Below are 14,373 nucleotides of genomic sequence, written 5' to 3' on the forward strand. Positions count from 1 at the left end.
CTCCAGATTGGGGCCATTGTGAAAAGCTTTGGAAAGTTCATGCCCATGCCCTTTGGTGGGCAGTGAGCGTGTATGTCTTGGGTGGATGCCTAGGAGTGGATGTGCTATGTTGTAGGGAGGGGGCATCTCTGCAGTTTGCTGAATTGTGCTGTATCAGTTTATATTCCTGCCAGCAATACATGACCTGACTTTATTTTATTTTATTTTATTTATTTATTTATTTTTGAGACAGTCTCACTGTGTCACCCTTGGTAGAGTACGATGGCATCACAGCTCACAGCAACCGCAAACTCTTGGGCTTAAGCGATTCTCTCACCTCAGCCTCCCAAGTAGCTGGGACTGCAGGAGCCTGCCACAACACCTGGCTATTTTTTGTCGCAGTTGTCATGGTTGGCTGCCCCGGGCCAGGTTCGAACCCGCCAACTTCGGTGTACGTGGCTGGCGCCATAACCACTGTGCTATGAGTGCCGAGCCATGACCTGACTTTTTAATTAGGATGTTCAGACACAAGCAATGATTCATGTCAAGTAGTCCCCAGTTGCAAAATTCTTAGCCTTTTCTGAAGTTGCCGAACTCTTCCCATCCTTCACTTTAGCTGGCCTTCTTTAAATATCTTCTGGAGTTGGAAAGCTCTCTTTGGTAGGGTTGGAGTCGTGGTTTAGGTGGGATTTTGGAGTGAGTTGTGGAGGAGAGTTTAGGATCAGAGACAGTTATGAATAAGGTCTCAGGACAGTTGGGGATCAAGGTCAGATGAAGGCCTTGGGCCATCTGGGCACAAACTGGGATTCAGGGTGAGTAAGGGGAACTAAAAACAAGTCAGGTGAAGCCCACATTTGTGCTGGGGTTTAAGACCAGGAAGGATTGGGGTTGGTATCAGGATGAGCTTGGATTGGGGCACTTTTGGAGATGAAATAGGTAGGAGTCAGGCCTGGGGGCCATAGGCCTGGAGTGGTCCTGAGCCCTGGAGTCACAAAGATGATTTAGGGCACCTTTGCTGTCTTACTGTAGTCCTGGTAAGGTGACATCCCCGCTCAGAGCCTCGGTTTCCTCCTCTGTAAAATGGGGGTAATATTAGCACCAACCGCTAGTGTGAGCTCTGAGTCACAACCTAGCTCTGTGCGTGGTATTGGCGAGCACTCACCTCTCCATGATCAGTATCAGAGTGCTTTGAGGACAGGCGTTTGTCCGTTGGTTTACGTGCCCTTACCCCGCTTGCTGCTTGCCACCTTTCTTTGGCTACCTCCTTGCAACCTTTCCTTGGCTACCTCCTTTCATTTTCTGGGTCTAGAGGATGATAGAAAGTGGCTGTACTGCAGACGCAGATGTGATGGTGCAGCTGGGGTTCAAGGCTGAAGTCTGGGGTGAAATCTAGGGTTTGCTGGAGGACAAGATCAGGGATAGGGCCGGCTATAGTTGGGGTCAGAGAGGATCCAGGTGGGGCTGCTTGGCCTGTGCCCTGAACCAGTGAGAAGGCCAGGTGAGAGTGAGGTGTGGATGAGGAAAGTGGTGGGCCGGGGAGAGGGCCGGAGGGTGGCTGAATCACACTGGAGATCTGACAGCCCCCTCCTTTGAGGATGCTGCTGCCCCATCACATGCCCCAGGCCCCACTCTGAGTGGAAAACATGTCTCACCCGAAACCTGTGGGGCAGGACGCCTGTGGAGGAGGCTCAAGGTTGCACTCGCTCCTCTGTTACATCACCAGCCTCCTCCTGGGCAGCTGACACCTTCTTGTGACCACTTTCTATCTCCTGCCCTGCCCCAGGGCCTCCTGGTGGGTGACACCCACTGTGCCACTTTCTGGAGGGGGTGAAAGGATAATGTAAGATCCCTCAGGGCCTGAGGGTCCCCTCTTGTTCTGCCAGAGGAGGGCAGAGGCTCAGATCAGAGAACAGGTCTCTCTCTCACTTTTTTTCTCTCTAGTCTCTCAGGAGACACTTCGAAGGTGGTGGGGGGGTGGAGAATTTGGGGAAAGGCTGGGGTGTGGCGCAAGAGGGGCCCGACAGCCCTCCTGGATTCCCCTCCCTCACTCCACTTCCATCCCTTTCTGTCCCCAGAAATAAGAATGTCTAAGCCCCTGGAGGCCGAGAAGCAAGGTCTGGACTCCCCGTCAGAGCACACAGGTGGGTGGGAGGGGAGCAGGGGCAGCAGTTACTGCGGGTAGGTGGGAAGGCAGCAGGGAGGGGACAGGTGTGGTGGGGGTGGCTGATGACAACAAATCCTTGCCCTCTTTTTGCAGACACTGAAAGAAATGGACCAGACACTAATCATCAGGTCAGGAGGGGGTAGTCACTTAGCAGGCAGGAGAGGGAGGAGGGAGTGGACCGGGTCAGTGCGTCAGATGCTGCTCCATTGCACTATTCTCATTCCCCTGCACCTATTTTTTCTTTTCAGAACCCCCAGAGTAAGACCTCCCCGTTCTCCGTGTCCCCAACTGCCCCCAGCACCAAGGTAAGCACCTGTTGAAACAGCCAGGGAAAGGAGTGGTACTAGGGAGATGGTCCTTGGCAGACCTGCCATGGGCCCAGGCCTGAGAGAGCACCAAGCCCTGGTACCTTGGTGACAAGGCTCCTCCCGCCCCTTCTCACCCTTGGGCTCCCGCCTCAAGCCTGTGACTCACTCAGGCTCCTTCCCCTTCCCTAGGGGGTGGGGGTGGCCAGGGAAATCCCCCCCACAGCCCCAGGGTGATGAACAACAGGAAGCCAAGGGCTCCACCCCCATCCCGACTTCCCTGACCCAGCAGGGGCCTGCACCACCCCCTTGTCCCCCAATATACACACATGTAGGGGCTAGCCTAGGTGAGGGTGATTGGCAGACCCTGTGAGGGCAGCCTTGGGGATGCAGGAGCGGACAGCGATGGAGAGGCCAGAAGCAGGTGGTACAAATTCCAGATCTAGATGGGTCCCCTGCTAGGCACTGCTGGGCTTCCTGGGGTTTCTTGGGGGCTCAGGTCCCCACCCTCCAGGCTGATTAGGGCAGCAGACAGGTCCAGAGGCTTGAATGATGATAGGGGTAGAGAGGGCAGGAGCCAGACCCTGCCCTTGACCTGTGGTGGTCGAGGGTGGGGTGAGAGGCTAAGAACTACTCCCCACCCTGGGGCAACCTTGCTCTGTGACCATGAGAAAGTCACTTCCCCTCTCTGGGCTTCTCAGTTTCCTCTTCTCTAACATTAGTTGGGGGGAGGGGGCAGTCAGATTGGACGGCCTCAGAGGTCTGGAAATCTGGTGTGCACCGATGCCACCGTGGGAGGACCAAGTGCTTTGTGAGCAGGTGTCTAAAACTCTTCTGTTCGAAGAGCTTTGAACAGGGCCCCAGGAAGGGCTTGGGTCTTGACCTCCTCCACCCTCTGACCACAGACTTGGTCTGACCCTGAGTAGAGCATGCGTCTCTAGGTTCTGCTGCAGCTGAATCGGATCTTTCCAGGTTTCCTCGCCCCTGCAGGAGAAACTGGAAAGATTCTCTTGGGGAAGCCAGTGGGGCCGAGGGAATGAAGGTTTCTTTCTCCCCTTCCCAGACTTGGGCTCCTTGCACACCTCGCCTGTTTCTCGGCCTTTCCCTCTCAGCCTCTTCTCTGTCAGTCTTTCCCTAACTGCCGTGATTCATGGGCTCCCATTGCGGTCTCAGATGTATCCTCACATCACTGTGTGTGATTATTTACATAATGATTTCGCTAATCCGCTCAATTAAAAAAAAACACTTTATTATGGAAAATGTGAAACAGATACAAAAACAGAGAAAGATATAATGAAAATAAACCCCCAGGTACCCATCAATCAGCTTTAACAATTACCCACTCATGAACTGGCTCGCTTTTTCAACAGCTTCAATAAATGTTTTTCAAATGGAAATTTCATGAATGGAAAACCAGAATCACTTGCCATGGAAATAAATACAATGATTATTAAAATTTGCCCAGAGTCTCTTATGTGCTGAAGAATCTAGACCTGAGGCCTGTTCTCTGTTTATTAAAAGAAGAAATCAGCCAATATTGGACAGATGTTAAAGACATCCTAGCACCAAACCAGAACTTTCTTAAGATAACTAACTAGAAAAAATGAAAAAGCACCAAAAAAGGAATAGTGGTCTTGCCAGGCCATTCATTGTTATTTTTTAAAAACTTTATATTCAAATATGACACACATCAAAACACACACAGAATCCTCAGTGTATGACTCTGTGAATTTTCACAAACTGAGCACACCTATGTCACCAGCACCAGATTAAGAAGCAGAGCACCACCAGCCTTCCCAAGGTCCTTACTTCCCCTGCCAGGGATAGCCATGGCCCTGACTTGTAAGTCACAGTGTCATTTCACACTGCATCCCTGTAGCTCTTAATCTTTCTGAGACTTTTGTCCCATAATTTGGTACATGCCACTCACTCTCATATAGCCTGTTCCTGGCCTCTGTTGTCTGTCTGTGTTCTAAATGCCACCCCTCTGCCAACCTGCTGTGTCACCTTGCAAAATTACTTTCCCTCTCTGGACCTTCTTTTCCAAAATGGTGTCGGGATATTGGGCCAACAGATGATCCCAATGTCTGCTCTGGGCAGGCAGAGACTACGTGATCCATCAAGCCATGCTTCATTGCAACTCTGAACTTCTGGGCTCAAGTTACCCTTCTGCCTCAGCCTCCTGAGTAGCTGGGCTATAGCTATGCCAAAACACCTAGCTTGGTGTCTGGCTTTTTATCTAGGAGAGGAAGGAGGCCAGGATGGCTCTGTGCCAGTCTATTCTATGGATATGATGCAATCTGAGTCCACACCTTCCTCAGAGAGATGCAGAGGGGCTTGGCAGACCTCTGGGGCAGAGGCTAAAGCTTTGTAGCACCTGGGCCACATCTGGCCTGGCCATAGCACAGGACATATGCTGTGCTTTGCTTTGCTTGTCAGGATTTTTGTTTTAGACTTTGAAATGAGGGCCGGGGGTGGTGGCTCACACCTGTAATCCTGGCACTCTGGGAGGCTGACGTGGGTGGATTGCTAGAGCTCAGGAGTTGGGAGACCAGACTGAGCAAGAGGGAGACCAGACTGAGCAAGAGTGAGACCCCCGTCTCTACTAAAAATAGAAAAACTCGCCAGGTATAGTGGCAGGTGCCTATAGGCCCAGCTACTTGGGAGGCTGAGGCAGGAGGATCACGTGAGCCCAAGAGTTTGAGATTGCTATGAGCTACAACCCCCTGGCACTCTACCCAGGGTGAGAGAGTGAAACTCTGTCCCTCCCCCAAATAAAAATAGACTTTGAAATGACAGACTAGTAAGATATCCCATCTCCATCTACCCTGTCCTTATCACCCTTTTGTGCTATCTGCCTATTTTTATAAGCATTTTGAGTTTATGGCCTGAGTTCCAAGGAGGTGATTTTAATACCCTAAGACCTTTTCTTCCAATCACAGCCTGTCAGCCAGCTCCCCAGAACCCACAGCTCACCTTGTCCCAACCCATTGGACAAATGGAGTAAGACTCCATCTGGCTGACACAGATGAACGTGTAAGACCCAGGACCCCCTTATTTGATCTCCTAGGTGCCCAGTGGCTATTATTTTCCATTTTGCAGTTGGGGAAACTGACTCCCAGGAGGGAAAAAGCACTTTGCAAAGGTGACCTAAGCTGTAGGGAGTTTGGGAGCAGATAGTATGTCAGCCCTGTCTGATTTATAAGGAAGCTGGGGCCAGAGGAGTGTTCTGAGGGTCCCAGCTGGTCAGTGCAGGGCCACGAGCCTCAGCCTCACCTCTGTAACCCAGTCTGCTCCTCCTGTGCCAACCCGAGGCTGCCATCGCCACACACGTGCCTTCTCTTTGGTTTGCAGGTGGGCATTCTCTCTGGCCTCCACTTAACATTCTGGGGTCCCGGACCCTGCCTCTCTCCTCCCCAGATCAAGGCTGAAGACCCCAGTGGTGACTCAGCCCCGGCAGCACCCCCACCCCCTCAGCCGGCTCAGCCTCATCTGCCCCAGGCCCAACTCATGTTGACAGGCAGCCAGCTCGCTGGGGTAAGTACACGGGAAGGCTGGGGATGGGGGGTGCAAACCAGCCACCTCCCATCTGTTGCAGGGCTAGTGGATGAGGTGTCCCTCCAAGGCCATGGCCGCTCTCTCACACCTGCCTCTTGCCCTCCTGCCCTCCAGGAAGACTTGTCTCCTCTCCTGCTTGGCTTAGGCACTAACACCTCTCTGCCTTCTCTGCTCCTCCCCAACTCCCTGCTCTGGCCTCTGCCGTCCCCCACCCACCACCCCACAGCTCACGGCGCTGATGCCGGCTCAGCAGCAGCTCCTCCTGCAGCAAGCGCAGGCCCAGCTCTTGGCCGCCGCCGTGCAGCAGTCCAATGCCGCCGCTGCTGCTGCCGCCGCCTCCTCCTCCGCCTCCTCTTCCTCCTCTTCCTCTGCCTCCTCCTCGACCTCGCAGCCCCCAGCCTCCTCTGGGGGAGGTGACCTGCCACCACCACAGCCTGCCAGCCAGCCCCCTGGGACCCCACAGCTCACCTTGTCCCAACCCATCCAGCTCACAGCACAGGTAAGGATGGTCACTGGGATCACACTCCCTCCAGCATAGGACATGCAAAAGCAGTGGGTGTCCCCAAGGGGCTGCTACTGTGCCAGCAACCCTGGAAGCCTTAGGAGATGTTGCCGTCCCATCTTACAGAGGGGGAAGGACTTGGGCAGTGCCCCTCATGCTAACCTTCCTCCTGATGGAGCGGGGAAGAGCATTTCCATACATCTCATGGAGGGTTCAGGGCCTCCTAGGAGGTTGATGTCATTATCCTCAACTCACAGGTGAGGAAAGTACAGATCAGTCCTGTGAACAGTAACTGTGGGGGTACAAAAAAAGGGCTGAGAATCAGAATTAGTGCCCCACGTCATACCCCCTGGCTCATCCAACAAGATGGTCCTTTCAGAAAAGGCGTCCATTGGGGTTAGATGTATTCATTTAAAAAACATAGAAAGAGGGGGCGGTGCCTGTGGGGTCTCAGTGGGTAGGGTGCCGGCCAAACAAAAAATAGCCGGGCGTTGTGGCGGGCGCCTGTAGTCCCAGCTACTTGGGAAGCTGAGGCAGGAGAATCACCTAAGCCCGGGAGTTGGAGGTTGCTGTGAGCTGTGTGACGCCACAGCACTCTACGGAGGGCGATAGAGTGAGACTCTGTCTCTGCAAAAAAAAAAAATAGAAAGAGGGTCCGTGATGCATGAATTAGGAAGTGCTGCACCCTCTTTCCCCACTCTGGAGTTGTCTCATGTACAGTTGACTGTAAACGAGTATCTGTCTTAGTTTCCCTGGGCTGCCATAACAAAGTATCACAAACAGTGTCTTAAAATAACAGGAATGTCTCGGACCACAGTTCCAAAGTCCAGGTGTTACAGGGCTGCACTCTCTCTGAAGACAGGAGAAGAGTCCGCCTGGGTGGGCTCCAGCTTCTGGTGTTGCTGGCAATCCTTGGTGTTCCGTGGCTTGTCAATGAGTCACTCGGCTCTCTGCCTCTGTCATCACATGGCCATCTTCTGTATATGTGTCTGTCTGTGTATTCAGATTTTCATCCAATGACACCAGTCATCAGATTAGGGCCCACCATCATGACCTCATTTTAACTTGATTACAAAGACCTATTTCCAAATAAGTTCATGTTTACAGGTACCAGGGGTTAGGACTTCCATATGTCTTGGCGGACACAATCCAACCCATATTCAGTGGCTGGCAGATTTCCTACAAAGATAGCCAGAGAGTGCAGAGGAGGACGCTTCCCCTTTAGAGAGGCCACTCTCTCCAGCCCACTCCCATCTGCACATGCTCACTGCACCATTTGTGCTGCTTGTCTGGGTTTTTTTTAATTTAATTTTTTTTCTTTTTGAGACAGAGTCTCACTCTGCTGCCCTGGGTAGAGTGCCGTGGGATCATAGCTCATAGCAATCTCAAACTCTTAGGCTTGAGCAATCTTCTTACCTCAGCCTCTTGAGTAGGTGGGACTACAGGTACCCACTATAACACCCGTCTAGTTTTTTTATTTTTAGTACAGACAGGGTCTCACTCTTGCTCAGGCTGGTCTTGAATGCCTGAGCGCAGGTGATACACCTGCCTTGGCCTCCTGGAATGCTAGGGTTACAAGCATGAGTCAGCATGCTGGGCTGCTTGTCTGGTTTCAATAAGCGTTTGAGTCTGTGGCAGTGTGATGGTCTAAGGCAGTGAAGGTCCTGAGAAGTCCTACAGGAAAGAAACCCGTTTAACTTCCCTTAGCCTAGAGTTGCCTGCAATGGCTGCCTCACAGATGGCTTTTCTCTGTGTCCCCCCTCTTCCACAGAACACCTGGTGGCAGATGCAGCCTACCTGGGGGAGCTACCTACCCTCTATAGGGCTGTTCCCTCAACAGAGTTCAACCCACCAGATAGGCCCATTTCATTACTGAGCAATACTCCCATGCAGGATTCTCCTTAACCCTGAGCTGACACCTGCCTCCTTAGAACTTCCTGTCAGTGGGCCAGACACCATGGAGACAGAGTAAACTGGGCCCACTGGTCCATGATGGTCCTTCCAGATGCAGCCTCCCAACACCTGGCTCTCCACAGTAGCAGTAACTATAGTCTATTGGGTGCTGCTTTTGTTCTGGGCACTGTGCCAGTGTGAACTCTTTGAACCCACAAGTCCTCCCAGCTGAGGCTTGGAGTGGCAGACTGACCTGCCCCAGGTCATGCCGTGAGCAGGATTGGCAGAGTCAGCCTGTATGCCCAGGACGCTAATCCCATGATCTGTGGCTGCTACCCTCAGCCATCCTTCATGGAAGTGGTTTCCAGCTCCTCCCACCCCCCCTCTCTGGTCACCAGAAATGCCCTTGGCAGACCCTTCAGTGAGCAAGGCCAAGGGTTGGGGCTCCTCACAGGGGCACGGCCCTTTCTCATCTCCTGCTCTCCTTCTCCTTTGCACTTCGAGGTCTGCTCCCTTCTTTTACCTGGACAATTTCTCTTCATCTGTTAGGCCCAGCTGTGGAGTCCATACCTCCAGGAAGTTGTGATGATTTCCCACCCTCAAGCTGTGCCTGGGTATACCCAAGGAAATACCAATTCAAGGAACAGAGACTAGAGGGAAGCAGGAGGCACAGGGCAGCCTAGTGCAGGCCCAGCCAGGCCCTTACCCAAGTGGGCAGCAAACACTCCTATTACTACACACTTAGAACCACCTTCCCCAGCTCACCAGGGACCCTAGCAGCAGCAGGCTGACCCTCTGTCACCCGCTGTCCAGCCCACACCTTGATTGTCAAGGTCTCCTTAATCCCCTCCCTGCAAAGTCCTTTCCTTTTGCTCCTTCCTCCCCAGCTTCCCTCAGCTCGCCATCTTTCCCTGTCTGTCCTCAGCAAGTGCAAAGCCCAGCCAAGTTCGTTTTCTGGGAATTCCTTATCACAGGCTGAGTTGCCCTGTGATATCATTTCTCCCAACAGCACCTCCTCCGTGCCAGGCCCCACGCAGGGCCCAGGCTGCAGTGGGGACCGCTCCTCCTGCCCCAGCTGCCACGCTGCAGCCCTTCCTGGCCCCTGGGCTTGAACAGCTCCCCTGCAGCTTCTTGTGCCTTCTCAGCTCTGCTGGGGTGGTCATTTCACAGACATTTCCCAGCCTTCTGCACTTCAGGCCCTGGCAGGAAAGCCAAAGACTTAAGAGTGAATCACAGCACCACTCAGCCCCACCCCTCAGGGGCTCCCTGTTTTGTAGTAGAGCAGGCACATCTATGAACCACTAAGAAATGTTTCACTTGAAAAATACTAAGAAGCCTGGGATAGAAAGTCAAAAGCCTTCGGAAACTCTATCACTTTAAAATTATATAAAGTACTAAGGAAGAGTCCCCCCTTCCATCCCTCTGATGTCAGCTTCTGAAGTAATGCCAGTTAAACAGTTTGGAAGGATCCTTCCCTGCAATTTCCTGGCTTGTACAGATGAAGGGGCGATTATAATACAGTTTCATAATTTGTCTGTCCATTGCTCGGCGCAGTGCCTTCCACCGAGGGGGCCATGTGGATGTTTACTGGATCAATGAGGGATGTTTTGCTGCAGTTTTTCAATCAAAGGAAGGGAAGACATCTCTCCAGGGGAGTATTTCAGAATGTCTGGGGTAGGCAAAGGCATTGATTGAAAACTTACGTTAACGGTTAGAACATCATTTTGTATTAGAGCGCAGGAAAAAAAATCCCTATTTTCGTAATAGGTCCATGGAAAATAAAGCTTGACAAAATCTGTTTAGGCTAGGGAGACCCAGTGAATAAAGGTTTCTGGGAGGAACCTACTAGATATGATGCAAATGTGGGAAATGAAGTGTGAGCTTGTGTCTGAGGGAATCAGGAAGGCTTTGGGGAGGAGGCAGGATCTGAACTAGGGGGAGATGAGTAGGCGTTTTCCCAGAAAGGGCTTCCAGGCAGTGAGAATGGCAGGTACAAAGGGAGAAAGCGGAGGCAGTTGGGGGTGGGGGGCAGGTAGTGGGAAAGGGAAGGACATGTGGGAGGGTGTAGGGGTCAGGCAAAGCCCAGGTCCAGGTGCCTGAAGAGTACAGGGAATATTTGGCTCAGACCACTGAAAAGGCCTGGCCTGGAACATCAAGCCCCGCTCCAGGGATCTTTCTCCCTGTTTCATGCTGGGGCAGGCAAAATGGATACCAGCCTTTCCAGACTTGCAGCTGTCCTGCCCAGAGATAAAAACACATCCACAGGCCAGGTTTGAGTCAATGAGCCTTGAGAAGGTGGGGTCAGCCCCATGTAGATCTCATGACCTGTGTGTATGTGGGGGAGGAATAAGTCCCCCCAAAGGGATGGGTCCTATTGCCTGAAGAGGGGGTAGTGGGGACCAGGCCAGTCCAAACTGCCCACCTGGGATCTGCTCTTGCTTGTCTATCCTGGAATTCTGGCCTGAGGTAGAATGTGATGAAACACAATCCATACGTAAGTTGGATGGGTCTCTGTTTCGTGGTTTTCTGCCCCACTGCTAGGATGTGGGGGGTTCCATTTGGCATGCCCAATCTCTGGGAGCCAGGATGCAGAGAAGAGCCCACACTTGAGAAGGGCCACCTCCCCGATCCTCCACCCCCATCTTTCAAGCTTCCCCTAGTAGAATGACAGGAATCATCATAGTCATTCATTCATTCAACTGCAATTTACTGAGCCCCTTTTTTATGGCAGGTACCCATTCATGGCCTGGGGGAACAGCTGTGAACAAGGCGGAGGTGGCTGCCCTCAAGGACTATGTATTCTAGTAGGGAGACCAAGAGTAAACAAGCCAACCAGCAAAACAAGACCGTTTCTGAGTTAGCATAATGAAGAAAAGGAAACAAAGCAGTGTCAGCCAGGGAGGAGGCCACTTGCGCAGTGGTTAGGAAAGGTTCACTGAGAAGGTGAGCTTTCAGAGATAAGGGCCGGAAGACTCAGTCATGAAAGAAGCCAGAGGAAGATCATTTCAGGAAGAGGGAACAGTACATGCAAAGATCCTGAGGTGGAAACCAGCTCACAGAGGAAGGTGGTATGACTGAGCCCAGCAGGCAAGGGGTAAACATGTATGAGAGGTGAGGCAGGAAGAATTGGAGTGTGCAAGGGGCTGGGAAGCTTTTGGAGGGTTTTAAATGAGGAGGTCACGTGACCTGATTGACCATTTTAGGAAGCTCCTCTCACCACTGCCATGGGAGAATGGACTTTCAGGATGGGAGTAGAAATGAGCCCAGCAGGAAGTCCTTGCAGGCATCCAGGTGGAGAGGAGGGTGGCTTGAACTGGGAGGGTGCTGGTGGAGTCCTGGATGCTATTTTGTATGGCCTGGGTTCATATGTCAAGGATGATGCCTAAGATTTTGGCTTCAGCAACTGGGTAGTGATGAGCTGGTGTCCTGAGTTGGGGAATAGAGGGAGACAGCAGGGTGTTTTGGAAAGCTGGGGTAGGAAACCAGGAGTTTCATATTGGATGTGTTAGGGTTTGAAGAGGCTATTAATCACCCAAGTGGAGACCCCCAGGTAGGCAGATAGATATTTGAGGCTGAAGCTCAGCAGAGTGTCCAGGGGCTGGAAGTTGTGAGCCGTCAGGAGGAGAACTGACTCCTTAGCCACATTGGGTTTCCACCCTCAAGGGCTCACAGTTGAGTGGGGAGAAATGAGAGGGCAGCAGAAGCAAATGCTGATCTTTGAGGGTACTCTGTGATTTCCAAATATTACTCAGGCCTGAGGGCAACTGAGTGAAAATCAGCCATTAGGGGTGGCACCTGTGGCTCAAAGGGGTAGGGCTCCGGCCCCATATGCTGGCGGTGGCAGGTCAAGCCCAGCCCCGGCCAAAAACTGCAAAAAAGAAAAAAGAAAATCAGCCATTATATAATCCCCATTTTTTTGAGACAGAGTCTCAGTATGTCGCCCTGGGTAGAGTGCCGGGGTGTCACAGCTCATAGCAACCTCAAACTTTTGGGCTTAAGTGATTCTCTTGCTGCAGCCTCCCAAGTAGCTAGGACTACAGGCACCCACCACAACACCGGCTATTTTTTTGTTGTAGTTGTCATTGTTGTTTAGCTGGCCCGTGTCGGGTTCAAACCCACCACCTTCGGTATATGTGGTTGGCACCATAACCACTGTACTATGGGTGCTGAGCCAACCATTTTATTTATTTATTTGTTTACTTTTTGAGAAAGAGTCTCACTCAGTCACCCTGGGGTTGAGTACCATGGTGTCATAGCTCACAGCAACCTCAAACTCTTGGGCTCAAGTGATTCTCTTGCCTCAGCCTCCCGAGTAGCTGAGACTACAGGTGCCTGCCACAAAGGCACTATTTTTTAGAGACGGGGGTCTCACTCTTGCTCAGGCTGATCTTGAACTCCTGAGCTCAGGCAGTCCATCCACCCCGGCCTCCCAGAGTGCTAGGATTAAAGGCATGAGCCACCACACCTGGTTACCACCCCCATTTTATAGATAAGAAAACTGAGGTCCTGAGAAAGAAATGACTCAGTAATAATAAGTACCATTTCTGGAGGACCAGTTAGGTGAATGGGAACCAGGCATTCTACGTGCATTGTTGCACACTGACTTCCTTTCACAGCTCCGTGTGGTAAGAATTACTGTGGTATCACCTAGGAAATTGAGGCTTAGAAAGTGTAGGGAACTGCCCACAGTCTCGGGGTGTATAAGAGGTAGTTAGGGTTCTGGCATCTCCAAAACCCAGGTCTTTCCACGACACCTTGCATCATCGTCCTGTACTGTTAAGGAGGCCGAGCCCCAGAAGAGAGGGAGCCTTCCCCCAGATCACACAGCAAGAAGCAGTCGAGAGAGATTCTAAGCTGGAAGGGCCCCTTGCACCCCTCTGTTCTAATCTCCCCCTGCAGTGTTGCACTCCCTTGCCAATGTCACCAGGTGACATCCCAGGTGGGGATTTCCCCCAGGTGGCTTCTTTGACAGGAGCTCACTGCCTTCTGGGGCAGCATGTCCCAAAGCTGGACAGACTGACACTGCTCACAGTGTCAGGAAGCCTGTCCTCAGTTTTTCTTAAGTTTTCTTTTATTTCTAATGGACAAATAGTAAGTGCCTGTACTAATGGAGTACAGTTCAGTGTTTCCACACATGTATGGAAACATGTGTTTCCACACATGTGGAATGGTCAGGTGGTGCCCGTAGCTCAGTGAGTAGAGCGCTGGCCACATACACCAAGGCTGGCAGGTTTGAGCCCGGCCCCGGTCAAAAACTCTCGGGGGGGCGGGGAAAGCCAGGCATTGTGGTGGGCACCTGTGGTCCCGGATGGTTGGGAGGCTGAGGCAGGGGAATTGCTTAAGTCTGAGAGTTTGGGTTTGGCGCCTGTGGCTCAAGCAGCTAAGGTGCCAGCCACATACACCTGAGCTGGCGGTTCGAATCCAGCCTGGGCCGCCAAACAACAATGACAGCTGCAACCAAAAAACAGCTGGGCGTTATGTCAGGCACCTGTAGCCCCAGCTACTTGGGAGGTAGAGGCAGGGAATCACTTGAGCCCAGGAGTTGGAGGTTGCTGTGAGCTGTGACAACACCACAGCACTCTATTGAGGGAGACATAGTGACACTCTGCCTAAAAAAAAACAAAAAACATTGTGGAATAGTCACATCAGACTAATTGGCATACCCATCTCCTCAAATATTTATCATTTATTTGTGGTGAGAACATTTAAAACCCTCTCTTTTAGCTGTTTAGAATTATATATTATTATCAACTAGCATCACTAGATCACCAGGACTTAATCCTCCCCTCTAACTGAAACTTTGTACCCCTTGACCAAAGTCTCCCCTTCGCCTGCTCGTTCCCCCTTCTCATTTTGAACAATCACAATATAATTTGCATGGTGTTCAGACCCTACCCCTTCCTGTTCTCCCCACTCTGGACTTAACTCAAGGCTCTCCATGTCCAGAACTGATCACAATTTGCCATTTCAAA

General features: G+C 51.8%; 1 protein-coding gene across 16 annotated transcripts in view; it reads left to right on the forward strand.

Annotated features, from left to right (window-relative positions):
* POU2F2 (POU class 2 homeobox 2) overlaps positions 1–14,373 on the forward strand; it is an 85,278-nt gene that overhangs the window by 53,125 nt on the left and 17,780 nt on the right. For 6 of the 16 annotated variants that reach the window (XR_008383181.1, XM_053606908.1, XM_053606909.1 and 3 more), the window contains exons 2-5: positions 2,055–2,120; positions 2,237–2,271; positions 2,392–2,448; positions 5,869–5,985. Coding sequence is in view for 15 of the 16 variants with exons in the window: in XM_053606908.1 (XP_053462883.1) it covers positions 2,055–2,120; positions 2,237–2,271; positions 2,392–2,448; positions 5,869–5,985 (275 nt within the window). In the remaining variant the exon portion in view is untranslated. Of the gene's footprint in view, positions 1–1,395; positions 1,478–2,054; positions 2,121–2,236; positions 2,272–2,391; positions 2,449–5,802; positions 5,986–6,232; positions 6,506–14,373 lie in introns of those variants that run through there. The other 10 variants (XM_053606902.1, XM_053606901.1, XM_053606904.1 and 7 more) reach the window with 4 other exon arrangements.

The sequence above is a fragment of the Nycticebus coucang genome, chromosome 10 (genome assembly GCF_027406575.1).
Source record: "Nycticebus coucang isolate mNycCou1 chromosome 10, mNycCou1.pri, whole genome shotgun sequence".
In the NCBI taxonomy this organism is placed as follows: Eukaryota; Metazoa; Chordata; class Mammalia; order Primates; family Lorisidae; genus Nycticebus; species Nycticebus coucang.